The sequence below is a fragment of the Ranitomeya imitator genome, chromosome 5, assembly GCF_032444005.1.
Source record: "Ranitomeya imitator isolate aRanImi1 chromosome 5, aRanImi1.pri, whole genome shotgun sequence".
Lineage (NCBI taxonomy): Eukaryota > Metazoa > Chordata > Amphibia > Anura > Dendrobatidae > Ranitomeya > Ranitomeya imitator.
This window is the reverse complement of record NC_091286.1, coordinates 9,681,892-9,705,156: the sequence shown is the minus strand read 5'-3', so window position 1 is coordinate 9,705,156 and position 23,265 is coordinate 9,681,892. Positions and strand designations below refer to the sequence as shown.

General features: G+C 45.2%; 1 protein-coding gene across 3 annotated transcripts in view; it reads left to right on the top strand.

Annotated features, from left to right (window-relative positions):
- Nucleotides 1–23,265, top strand: part of MDGA1 (MAM domain containing glycosylphosphatidylinositol anchor 1) — a 404,144-nt gene that overhangs the window by 236,443 nt on the left and 144,436 nt on the right. For 2 of the 3 annotated variants that reach the window (XM_069768297.1, XM_069768295.1), the window contains exons 3-4: nt 805–979; nt 14,956–15,152. In XM_069768297.1, coding sequence (XP_069624398.1) covers nt 805–979; nt 14,956–15,152 — 372 coding nt within the window. The remainder of the gene's footprint in view (nt 1–804; nt 980–14,955; nt 15,153–23,265) is intronic. The other variant, XM_069768296.1, reaches the window with a different exon arrangement.

The following is a 23,265-nucleotide window of genomic DNA, read 5'->3' as shown; positions in this document are numbered from 1 at the left end:
CAGGTGATGCAGATTTCCAGCTTTGTAAAATCCAGCCTCCTCTAACCCTGTGCCAAAAACAGCAGCCGCCGAGCACTCTGAGAATGGTGGAGGCCACAAAGCAGGAGAAGGCTGTAAGAAGACAGCAAAGAGTTTTCAAGTTGTTCTTTTCCTCAGTTTGAAATGTGATTAAGAAATGGCCGTTACCAGGCACAGGAAAGAGCTGAACAGCAGAACGTGGCCCAATGTGTAGCAGCCGCTGCTGAGACCTGCAGATCAGATGCTATTTATAAGAATATGAGCAGATCCGTCATTGTCAGCCGAGGCTGCTGCACATTGCTTGGAGCTGTGCGGTGTCAGGTGTTGGACCCCCGATGATTTGATATTGATGACCTAAGGATTATATGCCTAAACAACCCCATTACGGAAGATAACTGGAAACTGAAAGGAGACCAGAGATCGACTGGGGGAATCTAATACAAGGAGACAGAAGATTGATAAGTAACAAGAAGGAGATATGAGATAGTCCTGAAGAACGGCATGAGACAAGAGCCTGAAACCTGGAAGCTGAGACACAAACGAATGACTGGAGACTTTTCCATGGAGTGATCAGGAGAAACGTCTCATAATTGGAGATACGTAAGGGAGCAGGAGATGAATGTCCACAGGAGCCCGGACAGATGGTGGAGATGATGACAGAAGACCTTCTTTGTGGATTGCAGGAATCAATTTCTCTGTTTCTTCGTCTTTTGTTGTAATTTCTTTTACTGCATTATAGAACCATTGGAGATCCGTTATTAATGGATGTTTCCTTTCCTTTTGTAGGTACGGTGGACAAAAACTGCAGGCAGCGCATCAGAAAAGTTCCAGGAGACCTCCATCTACAACGAGACCTTAAGCATCGAGAAGGTCCAGAGGATGCAGGGAGGTCGTTACTATTGTAAAGCCGAGAATGGGGTTGGGGTCCCGGCCATCAAGTCCATTCGAGTAGATGTGCAGTGTAAGTCATTCAAAGGCAGCCCAGATTATTCCCACAGTTCTAGTGTGCGCCCAACCTTCTGTGAACCCATCCAGAACTCAACGTAATCTGAGCTAGTTCTGAGGAGCAAAAGACCAGAAATCAGTCCTGGAAGTATCCAGATACACCCTGAGCTCTGTACGCACAGCAGTGGTGTCTTCGAAGACAAAACCAATGGACAACATGCAAGTATTTAGAACTAGTCATTGGAGGGTCCTACAGCCAAGAAATGGTCCCAATTGTGACCCCAAAAGTAGCTCATGGTGTTCTTCATGGTGGCCATTGGAAGCCTTTAGTCGGCAGCGACCTAGTGATGTCTTGTTATCGGTATGGAGGTACCTCTAATATGGAAGTCATAGATCCATGACCACTCATTGACCGTCCTTATTCTCCCACTGCTAAATATCAGGGAAGCTGAGATATGAGGAGCAGTTTGCAAATCATTTTCTAGACGTTCCTAAGTTTTCCTCTGTCTCATTCAGCCACAGATGCAGATAAAACACTGGTGGCACATGAAGCTCATAGGCCCTAGTGGAATATCTCCCTATTGTCATAGTAGCATTGATCTTCATATATTGGCTATATAGGCATATGTCTGGGATGTGCTACTGGTGAACACTAATCTGGAGAGTGGAGGGGCATGTCTCCTCCCCAGTGTTGCTCTTGGCCACCCAATGTGTCGGGAACTCTGGCAAAGCTTGACCGGAAAAAGTGAAGGCAGATCAGTGAAGATCCTGGTAGCTGGACCCTTCAGATATGCAGTCATAGCAGACCCTATCGATATAACTTCACTTTGCGATAACAGAAACCTCTTTAGTTGTTGATTTCCCCCAGGATGGTTCAGTCTTCTGATGATTGTTGAGGGCAGAACATCCATCAGATGAAGGAACATTCCCATTGTTGGGATGTGACACCACCCTTGTTGGATCAGTGGGGTTCTGCCCCCCGAACCACCATTGATCCTGAGATTGATGATTGAGCATAGCAGCCCCTTAACTTTCGTACCCCACACAGAGGCGTTGCCTCCATCATCAGCCTCTGTTTTCTGGTCACTTTGCCCTCAGTCTTGTTCCAGCTCCTCATGATGTTGAGTCCTGAAATGTTCAATATTAAAGCACCGACCGGAGGTTTCTGCTTTAATTCATCACATTTAGAACTATGGGGTGAATGGTGTGGCCCGAGGCCTGGTCATACTAACATCTACTCTTCACATGGACTTGGTAACACAAGCTCCTGTCGATGACCTTCGTATCGGTGGCATGGATCTTGTAGAGGCTGATCTCCTAGTATATTCTGTGGGCCTGGGAGGGTCAACAACATGGATCCACTGATAATAAGCTAAAGTAATCACGGATGCATAAATGTAGGGCACGGACAATGGTGCAGCCCACCTCAACGTCCGCTTGGCCATAAGCCAGACATAACAGGAGGTGTGTGGATCAGACAGCTCAGGAGGTCCACTTCTACTGGGAATGGGGGTCCATCATGATCACTAGTACCACTAATGGAAAAGAGCCAGAAACTGGATGGGGGAGAAGAGGAAATGAGCGCAAAGGACAAGAAAAAGTAGGAATGGAAGGTAATGTGAGGAAATGAAGGAATGACACCGAGCCTTGTCCTGGTTAAAGGGAATCTGTCACTGGGTTTTTGCCACCATATCTGAGACCAGGATGATGCATGGGCAGACCCTCATCACAACGATGCGTCCCTTACTGGGATACTTTCTGTAGCTTTATGGGCAGGAGCTTGTCCCTAAAGGAGTAGTTGACTTGCCGTGTTGTAAAATATTAAGTAATCTTCCATATTTTTTATTATTGATATATTAACGTATACAGAGCACGGAAGGGGCTATACCGGAGAGCACAGAGGGGGCTACACCGGAGACCATGCTGGTTGTTATCTGGCTTTTCTACAACTTACCTACAGTGTAACTCCAGCTCCAGAATCGCTCTAGTGAACAATTACTATCAGGGCTCTTACTCTGAGTCTCGCACGCCAATACCCGGCACTCAGATCGAAGCGTGCGGCCACATAGGAATACATGGAGCTCCGCTCCTCTGTGCCGGGCGCAGCGCCGGGTATTGCCGTGCGAGACCCATCCGAGTTTTTCACACGTGAGTATGAACCTTAGTGAAACTCTTGGCCGTGAGCGGATCGGGGCCATGCGTCAGAAATCCCTGATGAGGATATGTTGTGGGAAGGAGGATGATGGCAGGTGGAGGAGCCCTTTAAGCTTCTTCTCGGCCCCTGCACGAGCCGCGCTCTGCTCACTTTGATGCTGGTGGGATGGCGGCAATGACATATTGTATCCAGTTCAGACATATGTAACTGTGTAATAAGACCTGAGGATTCACCACACGAGCCGGCGTGGTGCGGGCAGTAGAGCATCAGTCACTCGCACCACAGGGCGACGGTACCAGCGGTGTCCCCGCCATCGTGCCAGCTGTCTGCCATCTTTGTGGCGCTGTGTGATCTCACGGCTTAGTGACACCGTGCTTAGAGGAGATGTGGAACAGCCGGGATGTATCTGCCGCCATCTGTCCTCCCGGATAATGTGCAGGTTCTGGACCGGGGGAGAAGCCTCCTGTCACCGCTCCAGCTCTGCCCCGTGTGCGCCGCTCCTCTCCTGGATCACAGTCTTCCTCTCCGATCCAATTTTCTCTTCCAGTACGACATAACCTGGACTTCCAGCTGACTGAAGTCTGTGAGAATCTCGTTATCATGCACAAATTGATTTGATTACTTCTCTCCGGGACGCCGCAGTCTTATTTCAATTTCATTTCTTTAAAACATTCAGATTTTTTTTTTGTTCTTTTTTATTTTTGTCTTAAGATGACTGTGATTCCCATTAGAGCAGATCTCCTGCGGATCATGGCGGTTCAGGAAGATCTAAGTAACCGCCAGTCCCACGTCTTTATCTCAGGGACTCAGCAGGGCGGCCACAATAGTAATTATGTCTTGGATGGATTTGGTTTATCATCAAGTGTTACAAAGTGGAAAAAAGACAGAAGAAGAAAACGATTTACAAATAGGAGCATTGTCAGCGCTGGAGGCGAGCAAGAACCAAATGCAAATGATATAGAAGTCCCTGGCCCCTTAATTCAGTCCTAAAACAATACTACCTGCCAGTACCAATGCTAATACTGCCCCTATGTACATATACAACTACTATAATACTGCCCCTATGTACATATACAACTACTATAATACTGCCCCTATGTACATATATACAACTACTATAATACTGCTCCTATGTACAAGAATATAACTACTATAATACTGCCCCTGTGTACATATACAACTACTATAATACTGCCCCTATGTACATATATACAACTACTATAATACTGCCCCCTATGTACAAGAATATAACTACTATAATACTGCTCCTATGTACAAGAATATAACTACTATAATACTGCCCCTATGTACAAGAATATAACTACTATAATACTGCTCCTATGCACAAGAATATAACTACTATAATACTGCTCCTATGTACAAGAATAAAACTACTATAATACTGCTCCTATGTACAAGAATATAACTACTATAATACTGCCCCTATGTATAAGAATATAACTACTATAATACTGCTCCTATGTACATATACAACTACTATAATACTGCTCCTATGTACATATACAACTACTATAATACTGCCCCTATGTACATATATACAATTACTAAAATACTGCCCCTATGTACATTGTAGCGGTTCCCTTACTTCGGGTCTTGGGGGACACTTGCTTGGCACGGGAATAACGCATACAGGCACGATTTTTCCACAAAAACAGTCTATTCCGGTTTATTAAACGTCATAAACCATAACACAAACAGTTCATCATTTATATCAACGGAACACATTAACCACCTGTTCCAATGGCAGATCCGTGTCTGCACGTAACCCGTTGTTACCTGGAGTTACCTTACAGGAGCTCCGGCTCCACACACTGACTCCTGCCAGTGCTGGTTTACAGGGAAACTGCCTCACTGGGATCACCGTCCTTCTGACCAGGGCACCTCGGATAGTCCGGACCCTCAGTAGGAACTGTAGCTTCCCCAACACAGAAACCGTCTCAGGCTCTGTAGATGCAGCCTTTCCATGCGCTTCCAGGAAGACCAGTCACAGGCACTTCCAACACACAGGCCATCAGTCCATGATCTTACCAGGTGCTTCCAGGACTCCAGTCCATCCCAGGACAATCCAACACCCTCGAGCATTCAGTCCATAGCCTCAGCAGTGCTTCCAGGACTCCAGCCCTCTTCAGGACAATCCAACACTGACCGTTCATCAGGTCCACGGTCTCTGTGCTTGCAGGACTTCTCCAAAACAGACCAAACATCCATACACAGGAACATGTGACCCACACCCTGGTCACAATACATACCTGTAACCACTCCCCTGGGTGGGTGTGTGTGTGTGTGTGTGTGTGTGTGTGTGTGTGTGGCTAGTCTGACCATCCCATCTCTCATAACTAGCCCTGCCAATCTCCCATTAGAACTACACAATTACTTGTGGGACTACAGGTCCCAGAACACCAATCAAACTTCAGACTGACAGTGCAGAGTGTCCTCTTCTGCAACACACACACCGGCCATTTACACTCCTGCCGGACTTTGTCTCATCACATTTATGCCTCCAAGCCCATCTTGAAGTGCACACACAGCGCCCCCTGGCTGTAACGTGGGTCACCGCACCACAACATATATACAACTACTATAATACTGCCCCTATGTACATATATACAACTACTATAATACTGCCCCTATGTACATATATACAACTACTATAATACTGCCCCTATGTACATATATACAACTACTATAATACTGCTCCTATGTACAAGAATATAACTACTATAATACTGCCCCTATGTACATATATACAACTACTATAATACTGCCCCTATGTACATATATACAACTACTATAATACTGCCCCTATGTACATATATACAACTACTATAATACTGCCCCTATGTACAGGAATATAACTACTATAATACTGCTCCTATATACAAGAATATAACTACTATAATACTGCTCCCATGTACAAGAATATAACTACTATAATACTGCCTCTATGTACAAGAATATAACTACTATAATACTGCCCCCTATGTACAAGAATATAACTACTATAATACTGCTCCCTATGAACAAGAATATAACTACTATAATACTGCCCCTATGTACAAGAATATAACTACTATAATACTGCCCCTATGTACAAGAATATAACTACTATAATACTGCTCCCTATGAACAAGAATATAACTACTATAATACTGCCCCCTATGTACAAGAATATATCTACTATAATACTGCTCCTATCTACAAGAATATAACTACTATAATACTGCTCCTATGTACAAGAATATAACTACTATAATACTGCTCCTATGTACAAGAATGGAACTACTATAATATTGCTCCTATATACAAGAATATAACTGCTATAATACTGCCCCTATGTACAAGAATATAACTACTATAATACTGCCCCTATGTACAAGAATATAACTACTATAATACTGCTCCTATGTACAAGAATATAACTACTATAATACTGCTCCTATGTACAAGACTGGAACTAATATAATACTGCTCCTATGTACAAGAATGGAACTACTATAATACTGCTCCTATATACAAGAATATAACTGCTATAATACTGCTCCTATGTACAAGAATATAACTACTATAATACTGCCCCTATGTACAAGAATATAACTACTATAATACTGCTCCTATGTACAAGAATATAACTACTATAATACTGCTCCTATGTACAAGAATATAACTACTATAATACTGCTCCTATGTACAAGACTGGAACTAATATAATACTGCTCCTATATACAAGAATATAACTACTATAATACTGCCCCTATGTACAAGAATATAACTACTATAATACTGCTCCTATGTACAAGAATATAACTACTATAATACTGCTCCTATGTACAAGAATGGAACTACTATAATACTGCTCCTATATACAAGAATATAACTACTATAATACTGCTCCTATGTACAAGAATATAACTACTATAATACTGCTCCTATGTACAAGAATGGAACTACTATAATATTGCTCCTATATACAAGAATATAACTGCTATAATACTGCTCCTATGTACATATATACAACTACTATAATACTGCCCCCTATGTACATATATACAACTACTATAATACTGCCCCTATGTACATATATACAACTACTATAATACTGCCCCTATGTACATATATACAACTACTATAATACTGCCCCTATGTACATATATACAACTACTATAATACTGCCCCTATGTACATATATGCAACTACTATAATACTGCCCCTATGTACATATATGCAACTACTATAATACTGCCCCGATGTACAAGAATATAACTACTACAATACTGCCCCTATGTACAAGAATATAACTACTATAATACTGCTCCTATGTACAAGAATATAACTACTATAATACTGCTCCTATGTACAAGACTGGAACTAATATAATACTGCTCCTATATACAAGAATATAACTACTATAATACTGCCCCTATGTACAAGAATATAACTACTATAATACTGCTCCTATGTACAAGAATATAACTACTATAATACTGCTCCTATGTACAAGAATGGAACTACTATAATACTGCTCCTATATACAAGAATATAACTACTATAATACTGCTCCTATGTACAAGAATATAACTACTATAATACTGCTCCTATGTACAAGAATGGAACTACTATAATATTGCTCCTATATACAAGAATATAACTGCTATAATACTGCTCCTATGTACATATATACAACTACTATAATACTGCCCCCTATGTACATATATACAACTACTATAATACTGCCCCTATGTACATATATACAACTACTATAATACTGCCCCTATGTACATATATACAACTACTATAATACTGCCCCTATGTACATATATGCAACTACTATAATACTGCCCCGATGTACAAGAATATAACTACTACAATACTGCCCCTATGTACAAGAATATAACTACTATAATACTTCTCCTATGTACAAGAATATAACTACTATAATACTGCCCCTATGTACAAGAATATAACTACTATAATACTGCCCCTATGTACAAGAATATAACTACTATAATACTGCCCCTATGTACAAGAATATAACTACTATAATACTGCCCCTATGTACAAGAATATAACTACTATAATACTGCCCCCTATGTACAAGAATATAACTACTATAATACTGCCCCCTATGTACAGGAATATAACTACTATAATACTGCCCCTATGTACAAGAATATAACTACTATAATACTGCCCCTATGTACAAGAATATAACTACTATAATACTGCCCCTATGTACAGGAATATAACTACTATAATACTGCCCCTATGTACAAGACTATAACTACTATAATACTTCCCCTATGTACAAGAATATAACTACTATAATACTGCCCCTATGTACAAGAATATAACTACTATAATACTGCCCCCTATGTACAGGAATATAACTACTATAATACTGCCCCTATGTACAAGAATATAACTACTATAATACTGCCCCTATGTACAGGAATATAACTACTATAATACTGCCCCTATGTACAAGAATATAACTACTATAATACTGCCCCTATGTACAGGAATATAACTACTATAATACTGCCCCTATGTACAAGACTATAACTACTATAATACTTCCCCTATGTACAAGAATATAACTACTATAATACTGCCCCTATGTACAAGAATATAACTACTATAATACTGCCCCCTATGTACAGGAATATAACTACTATAATACTGCCCCTATGTACAAGAATATAACTACTATAATAATGCCCCTATGTACAAGAATATAACTACTATAATACTGCCCCTATGTACAAGAATATACAGTTAGGTCCATATATTTTTGGACAGAGACAACATTTTTCTAATTTTGGTTATAGACATTACCACAATGAATTTTAAACAAAACAATTCAGATGCAGTTGAAGTTCAGACTTTCAGCTTTCATTTGAGGGTATCCACATTAAAATTGGATGAAGGGTTTAGGAGTTTCAGCTCTGTAACATGTGCCACCCTGTTTTTAAAGGGACCAAAAGTAATTGGACAGATGACTCCAAGGCTATTTCATGGACAGGTGTGGGCAATCCCTTCGTTATGTTATTCTCAATTAAGCAGATAAAAGGCCTGGAGTTGATTTGAGGTGTGGTGCTGCATTTGGAAGGTTTTGCTGTGAAGTAAACATGCGGTCAAAGGAGCTCTCCATGCAGGTGAAACAAGCCATCCTTAAGCTGCAAAAACTGAAAAAACCCATTCGAGAAATTGCTACAATATTAGGAGTTGCAAAATCTACAGTTTGGTACATCCTGAGAATGAAAGAAAGCACTGGTGAACACATCAATGCAAAAAGACCTGGGCGCCCACGGAAGACAACAGTGGTGGATGATTGCAGAATAATCTCCATGGTGAAGAGAAACCCCTTCACAACAGCCAACCAAGTGAACAACACTCTCCAGGAGGTCGGCGTATCAATATCCAAATCTACCATAAAGAGAAGACTGCATGAAAGTAACTACAGAGGGTTCACTGCACGGTGCAGTCACTCATAAGCATCAAGAAGAAAAAGGCGAAAAAACATCTAAAAAAGCCGCACAGTTCTGGAAGAACATTCTTTGGACAGATGTAACCAAGGTCAACCTCTGCCAGAATGATGGAAAGAGAAAAGTATGGCAAAGGCGTGGTACAGCTCATGATCCAAAGCATACCACATCATCTGTAAAACACGGCGGAGGCAGTGTGATGGCGCGGGCATTCATGGCTGCCAGTGGCACTGGGTCACTAGTGTTTATTGATGATGTGACACAGGACAGAAGCAGCCGAATGGATTCTGAGGTCTTCAGAGCCGCCATACTGTGTGCTCAGATCCAGCCAAATGCAGCCAAACTGATTGGTCGTCGTTTCGTACTACAGATGGACAATGACCCAAAACATAAAGCCAAAGCAACACAGGAGTTTATTAAAGCAAAGAAGTGGAATATTCTTGAATGGCCAAGTCAGTCACCTGATCTCAACCCAATTGAGCAGCATTTCACTTGTTAAAGTTAAACTTCAGACAGAAAGGCTCACAAACAAACAGCAACTGACAACCACCGCAGTGAAGGCCGGGCAGAGCATCAAAAAGGAGGAAACACAGCGTCTGGGGATGTCCATGAGTTCAAGACTTCAGGCAGTCATTGCCAACAAAGGGTTTTCAACCAAGTACTAAAAATAAACGTTTTATTTAAAATTATTGAATCTGTCCAATTACCTTTGGTCCCTTTAAAAACAGGGTGGCACATGTTAAGGAGCTGAAACTCCTAAACCCTTCATCCAATTTTAATGTGGATACCCTCAAATAAAAGCTGAAAGTCTGAACTTCAACTGCATCTGAATTGTTTTGTTTAAAATTCATTGTGGTAATGTCTATAATCAAAATTAGAAAAATGTTGTCTCTGTCCAAATATATATGGACCTAACTGTAACTACTATAATACTGTCCCCTATGTACAAGAATATAACTACTATAATACTGCCCCTATGTATAAGAATATAACTACTATAATACTGCCCCTATGTACAAGAATATAACTACTATAACACTGCCCCTATGTATAAGAATATAACTACTATAATACTGCCCCTATGTACAAGAATATAACTACTATAATACTGTATAGTTTTCGGTCTCCCCGTTTCCTCGTTGCTCTGTATACCGCCACTATACATGTATTTTTCACTCGGTGGGTTGGGCTTTTCCTGGTGTTCGCCCTCCCGGCTCCGCTCAGGGGGATCAGCCTCTTACAAGTGAAGTGTTATTTGTTTCTCCCGGGCAGCCGCTTGTCAGTCTGTGAGGGGTCAGGCCACGATAACAGGCAGAGGAGGGATTGACTCAGCAGAGAGGATTATTCGTTAAGTGATGAGAGCCTGTGCTTTGTATCCCCGGATGGCGACGTTCACATCGATCAGCTTCTTCCGTCTCATTAATTAATGTCTCTTTTATCTGATTATTCTCTGGTTTATACGAGACTCCTGACGCCTCCCATTAACCTCCGCTCTCCCGGTGCATTTGGTGACATTAGGGGTCAATGATGGAGTTGGATTTGGTGGATTCTGTTATTCTCCCCATCTTCTCCCGCTTTGTGTTTTGCACCCCAGATCTGAAAGCTTTTTTTTAATTTTCCTTTTCTCCATTCGTTCTCTGGTTCTTTTAAATTCTTCTTATCTCCCAGGTAAGTAGAGGAAGCCATGGGAGACGCCACTTAAATTCTTTCCAAGAAAACCTGGCGTTCCTTAGTAACCCCTTATAGCATATTATAGTTTATTAGTTTTAATGGTCTCCTGCACAGAATCCTGGTCTTAAATGATAGGTGGTTTCTATTTATGTGTCGTGGATATGCCATCTATTTCCATGTATATTACTGAGGATGCCGCTGTGTCTCGGTGAGGCGCTTTCACGAATGTTTTCACTTTTTGCGAAGAAAAAAATGTCCTTTCTGGATTAATTTTTTGGCAATTAATAACAAGCTATGTGTAGGAATGGACTGTCCAGTAGATCAAGATGAAACGCTCAATATCGCTCATCTTGGTGGGTCAGCTGAGCAAAACTGTAGAATTGTGGTCCTGAGGGTATGGGGATGTCTTATTGGACCATTTGGGTGTGGGTTGGTTTTTGGACTGTTTGGTTGGTTTCTTGATTGAGTTTCTTGGGAAATCAACATCTCATGGGTTAGTTCCTGGATGGTGGATTGGTTTCCTGGATGGTGGATTGGTTCCCTGGATGGTGGATTGGTTCCTTGGATGGTGGATTGGTTTCCTGGATGGTGGATTGGTTCCCTGGATGGTGGATTGGTTCCCTGGATGGTGGATTGGTTTCCTGGATGGTGGATTAGTTCACTGGATAGTGGATTGGTTCCCTGGATGGTGAATTGGTTTCCTGGATGGTGGATTGGTTCCCTGGATGGTGGATTGGTTCCCTGGATGGTGGATTGGTTCCCTGGATAGTGGATTGGTTTCCTAGATGGTGGATTGGTTCCCTGGATGTTGGATTGGTTCCCTGGATGCTGGATTAGTCTCCTGGATGGTGGATTGGTTTCCTGGATGGTGGATTGGTTCCCTGGATGGTGTATTGGTTTCCTGGATGGTGGATTGGTTCCCTGGATGGTGGATTGGTTCCTTGGATGGTGGATTGGTTTCCTGGATGGTGGATTGGTTCCCTGGATGGTGGATTGGTTCCCTGGATGGTGGATTGGTTTCCTGGATGGTGGATTAGTTCACTGGATAGTGGATTAGTTCACTGGATAGTGGATTGGTTCCCTGGATGGTGGATTGGTTTCCTGGATGGTGGATTGGTTCCCTGGATGGTGGATTGGTTCCCTGGATGGTGGATTGGTTCCCTGGATGGTGGATTGGTTTCCTAGATGGTGGATTGGTTCCCTGGATGTTGGATTGGTTCCCTGGATGCTGGATTAGTCTCCTGGATGGTGGATTGGTTTCCTGGATGGTGGATTGGTTCCCTGGATGGTGGATTGGTTTCCTGGATGGTGGATTGGTTTCCTGGATGGTGGATTGGTCTCCTGGATGGTGGATTGGTCTCCTGGATGGTGGATTGGTTTCCTAGATGGTGGATTGGTTTCCTGGATGGTGGATTGGTTTCCTGGATGGTGGATTGGTTCCCTGGATGGTGGATTGGTCTCCTGGATGGTGGATTGGTTTCCTGGATGGTGGATTGGTTTCCTGGATGGTGGATTGGTCTCCTGGATGGTGGATTGGTCTCCTGGATGGTGGATTGGTTCCCTGGATGGTGGATTGGTTCCCTGGATGGTGGATTGGTTCCCTGGATGGTGGATTGGTCTCCTGGATGGTGGATTGGTCTCCTGGATGGTGGATTGGTCTCCTGGATGGTGGATTGGTCTCCTGGATGATGGATTGGTTCCCTGGATGGTGGATTGGTCTCCTGGATGGTGGATTGGTTCCCTGGATGGTGGATTGGTCTCCTGGATGGTGGATTGGTTCCCTGGATGGTGGATTGGTCTCCTGGATGATGGATTGGTCTCCTGGATGGTGGATTGGTCTCCTGGATGGTGGATTGGTCTCCTGGATGGTGGATTGGTCTCCTGAATGATGGATTGGTTCCCTGGATGGTGGATTGGTTCCCTGGATGATGGATTTTTTCCCTGGATGGTGGATTGGTTTCCTGGATAGTGGGTTGCTTTCCTGGCTAGAGGACTCGTTGGTTGGCGCACATGTTCCTTAGCTGATTCCATGGCTTATTGTTTGTTGTATGGTTTACACACGCGTTCCTTAGCTCATTCTCTTGGTAGGTTTATTGCTTGGATGAATGATTGGTTTTTTGGAAAGTGGGTTAGTTTATTGAAAGGTGAGTTGTTTCTTGAGCATGAGGCTGCTTTCTTTATTTGGAGGGCTCATTAGTTGGCGCACACGTTCCTTAGCTGATTCCATGGCTCATTGGCTGTTGTCTGGTTGGCGCACGTGTTCCTTAACTCATTCTCTTGGCTGGGTTTTTTGCTTGGATGGTGGATTGGATTCCAAATAGTAGGTGTCACTAGTATGTCAGAAGCTGCAGACAGTTGCACTGCATCTAGCTGCAGAAGGTCTCTGCAATTGGCTTTGCAGACACCTTCTTAACGCTTCTGACTTGGCCTAGTGGCAGCCTTCCCCCAGCTTTAGTTGACAAACGTGGACTGGGTGTTTATAGACTCCCAGCCTGCTGCTGGTAGTTGCCGGTGATATTTCCATTTTTCCCCGTTGAGGCTTGAAGCTACAGCAGTTGGCTATTTCCTCTTTGGTGCTGCTGGAGTACGTCTGTGTTACATCTCAGTCTTTTCAAGATAAGTGTTCCCCTTGTTCGCTTGTTCGTCTATTCCCATTTGTCTTTAGTTGTAGTGGAGATTGACAAGTGCTCACTCCGTCCTTTCCTATGCAGGGCTTATCGCCAGGGTCAGGCAGGGATTAGGTTCCTGCCCGGCGATAGGTGCAAATCCTTTATAGGGATGTTTAGGGCAGACAGGGTGATGTTAGATTTGCCTAGGGGTCCCCATTCCCCCCTTCCCTAGTGTTGGGCTCCCTTCTCCTCATCCCTTCGTGTTGCACTTTCCCACACTGTGCGTGACAGTACATTGTTTTTTTGATTAGATGGCTCATTGGTTGTTGCACACGTTCTGCAGCTGATTCCCCCTGGTTGGGTTTATTTCTTGTTTGGTGGATTGGCTTCTCGGACAGTAGATTTTGAGTTTTTCTTAAATGGTGGCTTCTTTTCTTAGTTCATTGGACAGTGAATTGGTTTCTTTAAAGTTGGGTTGGTTATTTAAACATGGGTATGTTTCCTTGATTTTGGGGTTCTTTCGTTGGCTGCCCTATGCTTTCTTTGAATGGTAGGTCTTTCGTAGGATGGTGATTTTGTCAGATAGTGGGTTGGTTTCTCAGTCAAGTGGATTGATTTCTTGAGTGGTGAGTTCATACATTGGTTCTGATTATTGAACTTATTCATTGGTTGGTTGATGGGTTCCTTGGATGATGGATTTATATGTTGGATGTTGAGGTAGTTTCTTAAGTGGTGGTTTCCTTTTTTGCTTGTTTAGTGTATTTCTTGGGTAATTGTTGGTTGGATTATTTGATGTCAGATTAGTTTCTTGGGAGGTTGGTTGGATTCTTGGATGGTGGGTTAGATTCCTGGAAGGTTGGTGTTTTTTTTCTGTGTGTTTGGATGTTTTTTTTTTTTTTTATTCTTTCTTGATTGGGGGATGAATTGGTTTATGGATAATTCCGTGCATAATGTATTGATTTTTGAGAAATTAATGAATCATAATTAAGATATTGAGTAAATTAATGTCATTATACTTTACATTATAAATGTGCATTGCAACCCTTTCCTCCAGATCTAGATGAACCCATTTTAACCATTCACCAGACCATCAGCGACGTGCGAGGGAGCTTCTATCAGGAGAAGACCGTGTTCCTGCGATGTACTGTCAGCTCCAACCCACCGGCTCGCTTCATCTGGAAACGGGAGATGGAGACGCTGTCCCACAATCAGGACAACGGAGTAGACATCTATGAACCTCTCTACACACAGGTAACACGATCATCTCACGTTCTGTACGTTGTCACCTCAACCCTTCAAAGAAATCTTTTAAATTGTGCCCCAAAAATGAGCAAAGTCTTGTCGCATTAGTCGTGTTTTCCTGCTCGTTTCATCGGGCTGCTGGAATCCTGAAAACGTGGTGAACTTTGCATCAAATGAAATTTCAATTTTTACTGTTTTGATACCATTTGTAAACGTGTCTCACCGCGTCCCCCCGTTATCATATTGTAACTGATGTGTGTCGCACTGTGAGAGCGGAGAACGTGCAGTCCTATGGAAACGTGCCCCAAATACAATGCTTCCAATCACAAGTTTAGTTCTGTTCCATTTGGCGATCGGTTCCAGCTTCACGTAATTAATTGGATACAATCTGAGTGGCCTCTTCTAGTTGGCGGAATCAGCCATTACTGGTAATAATGGTACAAGAGGAAACGTCTCACCACAAAGTCGTCGCACCGATCAATACGCTCCGTGGATGTCATCACTCCCCGGAGCCTTCTATACGGACTCATCAATCACAAGTGTCCATGTACAGATGACACGAAGGTAAATAACGGATCTGAAAGCCTCAAATGGAAATATAAATAAGAAGCCCCAAGAGGAAAAGCGTCTCGTTGTTGGAGCAGCACCATTGTCAGCTATTGGCGGTGGTGGGGATGATTGAGGTAAGTAAAGACAATCAGGTCATGGCAAAATGCTCAAAAAAGATGGGGTCACTTCATGAGTGTAAATGTTAGACGTGTCCTCCTCCATCGTCCTCAGTAGATTCCGAAGTCGATTATTCTACCGGTTTGTGGCATTGGACGGTCGGTTAATAATTCTCCAGCAGTGGAGTCCATGTGGGGGGATCTGCTGAGGACAAGTTCATTTTCCAGGCGTTCCCCCTCTATGTTTTGGGTGTTACTTTACTTATGACGATCTCTATATTCAGCACTCGGACAGCTCCATATCCCGCAGTAAAGACAGCGTGTTGGGGGCCGTCATTTTCATTTCTACCCCTGAAGCTATTCACGACCTACCGATCCCCTACAAATACCCTGTTTCTTGCTATTGCTTGAAACCTAGTTGGAATTTCCCAAAAAACATCCCCAGGTAGAGCGGTCAGTGAGGAGGAAAGATTCAGGGGTCCCTTAGGTCCAACATCTCCATAATAACGAGAAATGAGCAGACAGCTTGGTATCTAGTTTCCATGCCGGGCAGTTCCTCCGCCGGCATGAACAGACAATATTAGCTGATTAATAATCTCTGGCTTCATCATCTGCTCAGCTCCATCAGCAGCAGAATAGACATCATTGTGTATAATCCCTGCGCTGAAATGCTTGACAGCAGCCTCGCAGAGTAGGCTTTAATTTGTAATAATCTCAGGATTCAGCTCGCTGACCGCTCCCGGACTTCACAATGAACGTTCCCATTATTGAGGTCATTTATAGTCTGTGTCCAGCCCCTGGACGCTCCTGAGCACATTAGTTGTAATAATGTTAGTAATCTCGTTTTGTTAAGGTGCTTCATCTGAAGATTGGGCTTTATGTGACATTCAGTAGTTAAAGAAGCCCCCCATGAAGTTTTTCCCCTCTAAGCCTGTGTATATACTGTATGCATGTAGTGTAGTATGAGGGTATCAATACACTCCCTGCATTCTTCCCCGGTGTCCAGTGCTGTTCTGCTCCTCTTCCCAGTGACGTTCTGCTCCTCTTCTCAGTTACATCACCACTCTGTAGACTCTCCGGTCAGGCTGTGCTCTTTGTGAGCTGGAAGTCTCTTTTACAATGTAACAATATGTTCTGACACACCGTAGATTTACATGTAAAAGAGACTTCTGGCTCACACATAAAGCACGGCGTGACCATAGAGTCAGCAGAGCGGTGACATCACTGAGAAGAGGAGCAGAACGGCGCTGGGTCCTGGAGAGAGCAGCAGCTGGTGAGTATATAAATACTGTTCATTCACACTAGAGCACATGCATGCAGGATATACTCAGACTTGAGAAAAAAAAACATTCAGAGAGGCTTCTTTAAAGGGAATCTGTTAGCAGAAAAGCAGAGTGCACTGAACTCTCGGCCACAAGCAGGGTGCACCGAAGTTTCAGCTACAAGCAGGGTGCACCAAACTCTCGGCCACAAGCAGGGTGCACCGAACTCTTGGCCACAAGCAGGGTGCACCGAAGTTTCAGCTACAAGCAGGGTGCACCGAACTCTTGGCCACAAGCAGGGTGCACCGAAGTTTCAGCCACAAGCAGGGTGCACCGAACTCTCGGCCACAAGCAGGGTGCACTGAACGCATGTTCTTAGTTTGAACAGTCCTTTGCTGCTGTTGGGCTCCCTTTAATAATCTGTTCTCCACCAGAGGCTCCGTGTACTTTGGCGTTAGATTGTAATAATTTAATAATCTGAGTCACCGGCTGCTGGACTATGGACATTCTGAGTTGTGGGATAATCTGTATTCCTCCCCTGGACGGCTCCATATCCTTTGGATGAGAGGTTTCTCCATTGTGAATAATCTGACAGTCCTTGCATTTGGCTTCTGGACGGCTCCTCGACCTGGTGAATTCCCCAGCGCCCATCGTTATCTGGCATGTTTGATGATGGCTATTTCATGTTCCTGTGATGTGCAGGAGAATCTCAGCTCTCGTTCCCGAGGGACATCATTCTGCCAGCAATAGACGATGTATAAATAGGTGTTGTCTGAGGGGTAATGGTCCGGAGCTAACGGCTAAATCCAAACATTGTTCTTCAGATGACAGATACGTCCAACTTTCTGCATCTATCGCTCCCTCTGTAAGATCCATATGTAGCAATGATTGGGAAGAACATCGGACTCGGGGGCCCCGGCTCTTCTTCTAGACATGCAATCAAAGACACTGAATATGTCCCATCAGGTAAAGCCATCGAGCTCTGCTGCATCTCATGGACACATGGACGTTTTATAACGGAAACCAATAAGTATAATTATTGTGGCCCCTGATGTGAATTCATTACTTACTGATATCCGTGTTTGTGACGGGGTCCTGCAACAATCAACACTTTGGAGGAGCTGAAACATCCCCATCCACCGAACGGCACACCATTAGTGACTGCACATAATGACCCTGAGAACCATGAATACCCCGGACCCTGAGAACCATGAATACTCCGGACCCTGAGAACCATGAATACCCCGGACCCTGAGAACCATGAATACTCCGGACCCTGAGAACCATGAATACCTCGGGCCCTGAGAACCATGAATACCCCGGACCCTGAGAACCATGAATACCCCGGACCCTGAGAACCATGAATACCCCGGGCCCTGAGAACCATGAATACCCCGGACCCTGAGAAACATGAATACCCCGGACCCTGAGAACCACGAATACCCCGGACTCTGAGAACCATGAATACCCCGGACCCTGAGAACCATGAATACCCCGGACCCTGAGAACCATGAATACCCCAGCCCCTGAGAACCATGAATACCCCGGACCCTGAGAACCATGAATACCCCGGGCCCTGAGAACCATGAATACCCCGGGCCCTGAGAACCATGAATACCCCGGACCCTGAGAACCACGAATACCCCGGACTCTGAGAACCATGAATACCCCGGACCCTGAGAACCATGAATACCCCGGACCCTGAGAACCATGAATACCCCAGGCCCTGAGAACCATGAATACCCCGGACCCTGAGAACCATGAATACCCCGGACCCTGAGAACCATGAATACCCCGGCCCCTGAGAACCATGAATACCACGGCCCCTGAGAACCATGAATACCACGGCCCCTGAGAACCATGAATACCCCGGGCCCTGAGAGCCATGAATACCCCGGGCCCTGAGAGCCATGAATACCCCGGACCCTGAGAACCATGAATACCCCGGACCCTGAGAACCATGAATACCCCGGACCCTGAGAACCATGAATACCACGGCCCCTGAGAACCATGAATACCACGGCCCCTGAGAACCATGAATACCTCGGGCCCTGAGAGCCATGAATACCCCGGACCCTGAGAACCATGAATACCCCGGACCCTGAGAACCATGAATACCCCTGGCCCTGAGAACCATGAATACCTCGGGCCCTGAGAGCCATGAATACCCCGGACCCTGAGAACCATGAATACCACTTCATCAGCAGATCTCCTGGATGTAATGTACGAGGGCTCTCACCCACAAAAGAGCAGACAGAGAAGCCGCCATCAGATGAGTCTAAGGGCTCATTCAGACTTTACAATCTGCGCTGAAACCAATCGACTTCATAGTTGCCAACCCACGGTTGTGTAATAGCCCGGTCACAATGACCGCCGCATGTGCTGAGAACAATCAGTAGTAGATCAGTCCGCATAGGATGCCGTTTTTCTCGGCAGCACAGGTCCCATGTATACAGGAGAGTGTGCTGCCGAGAACAATGGGCCCGATTCTTTAAGATCGGCATTGTCCATGAGGGGGTTGATTCATGAAATGGTGCCCAGATCTTCATGAAGTTGGAGCATCTGACGAGCGTCGTGCACCTCCGTGTGCCACAAATCTTCCTACAGTCAGGTCCCGCCAGGGAATGCCACAGCCTGTTATCAATGAGACGAGCTGTGGTGTCCGCCGTCCTGCACCAGCTCCACTAATATGGGCAGAAACTGTCGTGAAAACACCCAAAATTGCAAACTTTAAACACAACTGTGGGTAAATTCCCCAAAACGCTGTTCTCCAAGTAGGAAGCACCTGAGCGATCGGCCAAGGAGAACCTTCATGTGTTTGGGGGGACCGATCATTCTTGTGTTTGGGGGGATCTTGTGTTCTTGTGTTTGAGGGGATCGTACGTTCCTGTGTTTGGGGGGATTGCGCGTTCTTGTGTTTGGTGGGGATTGTACATTTTTGTGAATGGGGGATCGCGCATTCTTGTGTTTGGTGGGATCGTGCATTTTTGTGGTTGAAGGATCGTGTGTTCTTGTGTTTGGTAGGGATTGTGCGCTCTTGTGTTTGGTGGGATCGTGCGCTCTTGTGGTTGGGGATCGTGCGTTTTTGTGTTTGGGGATCATGCGTTTTTGTGTTTGGGGATCATGCGTTTTTGTGGTTGGGGATCGTGCTTTTTTGTGTTTGGTGGGATCGTGCGCTCTTGTGGTTGGGGATCGTGCGGTTTTGTGGTTGGGGGATCGTTCGTTCTTGTGTTTGGGAGGATCGTGCGTTCTTGTGTTTGTGAGATCGTGCATTCTTGTGTTTGAGGATCGGACGCTCTTGTGTTTGGTGGGATTGTGCACTATTGTGGTTGGGGATCGTGCGTTCTTGTGTTTGAGGATCGTACGCTCTTATGTTTGGTGGGATTGTGCACTATTGTTGCTGGGGATCGTGCGTTCTTGTGTTTGGGGGGATCGTGCGTTCTTGTGTTTGGGAAGGATCGTGTGTTCGTGAGTTCTTGTGTTCTCCCGTTCTTTGCAGTATTGTCTTATTAATCACTGCTAATATCACAACTCTCCCGGTGTCCTGTACAGATCAGAAGGGTGATCAATATCCACCGCTGTCGACCCGATCACCTCATCTAGTGACGCTCTGCTTTCCGCTTCATTCAGTAAATTAGCGCCTCCATCTTCTTGCGGACAATAATGTGGTTGGATTTGAAGGAGAGGAAAGTTTCTCTGCAGTAAGAAGTCATCATCTCTGCAGCCTCATGGGACAAACTTCAGAAGATCCCGGGATCGTGTCCAATCCATTGGTTCAGAAAGTCGCTGATCTTCTGGACGAATCTCTGCAGTCACCAATCCATCTTCCCACAACTTCTACATCTGACTTCTGTGATCTGGAGGTCGGACTTTCCCACCTCATACAGCGGCTCCTGACGTGACTAGATCTGTAGGTCCAGGTGTATGGGCCGCAGGGGCTGAATTGAAGGGCCCTGCCTCATAAAGTTTCATGGATGAGGATCAACATTAGCGCCTCTGTTTGGATGGAACCCAAAATCTAACACACAAGAAAACTGCTCAGTCCGGTCCATATCTGTGGTTCCTCTATTGTCCGGTCCATGTCTGTGGCTCCTCCCCCGTCCCATCCATGTCTGTGGTTCCTCTGTCGTCCGTGCCACGTCTGTGGTTCCTCCGCCATCTGGGCCACGTCTGTGGTTCCTCCCCCATCCGACCCATCTCTGTGATTCCTCCGCCATCTGACCCACATCTGTGGTTCCTCCGCAGTCCGGTCGATGTCTGTGGTTCCTCTGTTGTCCGGTCCATGTCTGTGGTTCCTCTGCCATCAGGTTCACATCTGTGGTTCCTCCGATGTCCCGTGTTGTGAATTCTGTTGTTGAACTACCTCCTGTGGTCGTGAATGGTACTTCGGCGAGTTCTGTCCATGGACACCCTCTGGTGGCTGTGAGTGAAGCTGCTGCTTCTGAGGTTCCTTACACAGGTGACGTGGTTTATCCTTTGGTTGGCTGCTCTATTTAACTCCACTCTGATCGTTACTCCATGCCAGCTGTCAATGTTCCTGTGCTGGTTCAGTTCGCTCTTGGATCTTTCTGGAGACCTGTCTCTTCCTGCAAGAAGCTAGTCCCCGTTTGTTATTTTCTGTTCATGGTTTTCTAGTCCAGCTTGCTTTCATGATTTTGTCTTGCTAGCTGGAAGCTCTGGGATGCAGGGTGGCGCCTCCGCACCGTGAGTCAGTGCGGGGGTCTTTTTGCACACTCTGCGTGGTCTTTTGTAGTTTTTGTGCTGACCGCAAAGATACCTTTCCTATCCTCTGTCTCTTTAGTTAGTCTGGCCTCCCTGTGCTAAAACCTGTTTCATTTCTGTGTTTGTGACTTTCATCTTAACTCACAGTTAATATTTGTGGGGGGCTGCCTTTTCCTTTGGGGAAATTTCTCTGAGGCAAGGTAGGCTTTATTTTCTATCTCTAGGGCTAGCTAATTCTTAGGCTGTGCCGAGGCGTCTAGGCCTGTTAGGTACGCTCCACGGCTATTTCTAGTGTGTGTGATAGGATTAGGGATTGCGGTCAGCAAAGTTCCCACTTCCCAGAGCTTGTCCTGTGAGCTTAACCATCAGGTCATTCCTGGTGCTCCTAACCACCAGGTCATAACAGTCCTGTCCATGTCTGTGATTCCTCCACCGTCTGGACCACGTCTGTGGTTCCTCTGCCGTCAGGGCTATGTCTGTGGTTCCTCCGCCGTCATGGCCACGTCTGTGGTTCCTCCACCGTCCGGGCCACGTCTGTGGTTCCTCCGCCGTCAGGACTATGTCTGTGGTTCCTCCGCCAACAGGGCCACGCCTGTGGTTCCTCCGTCGTCATGTCCATGTCTGCGAATCCTCTGTCGTCAGGTCCACGTCTGTGGTTCCTTCGTCATTATGTCCATGTCTGTGGTTCCTCCGTCATCATGTCCACCTCTGTGGTTTCTCCATCGCCAAGTACACGTCTATGGCTCTTCTGTCGTCATGTCTATGTCTGTGGTTCCTCTGTCGTCATGATCACGTCTGTGGTTCCTCCGTCGTCATGTCCACGTCTGTGGTTCCTCCGTCATCATGTCCACGTCTGTGGTTCCTCTGTCATCATGAACACGTCTGTGGTTCCTCTGTCATCATGAACACGTCTGTGGTTCCTCTGTCATCAGGTCCACGTCTGTGGTTACTCCGTTGTCATGTCCACGTCTGTGGTTCCTCCGTCTTGATGTCCACGTCTGTTGTTCCTCCGTCGTCATGTCCACGTCTGTGGTTCCTCTGCCATCAGGTCCACGTATGTGGTTCCTCCGTCTTCATGTACACATCTGTGGTTCCTCCATCATCATGTCCACGTCTGTGGTTCCTCCTCCGTCCAGACCATGAATGATGCCGATCTCCCTACGCTCTCACAACAGAAAGTCTAGTCACAGTCTCATGTATCTAGAGAAAGAAACATTGTCTTCACAGTCATCACCTCCACATCAAGTTGCCAGGAAACAGGACGAAGGGATGGAAGTGATTGTTGGGGGAACAACTTGGAAATCCAAAATGTCTCCCATCCTACTTTATTAGGTTTATCCCAGGTAGCAGCATGATGGGGAGGCCTGGTGTGAAGAAATGGAGGCGTCCGGCTGTTAGGAAAGTGACTGGAGCTCCACATGTGACAAGATGCCGCCACAACGTGTCCAAATTCATACCATGGTTAGATGCACG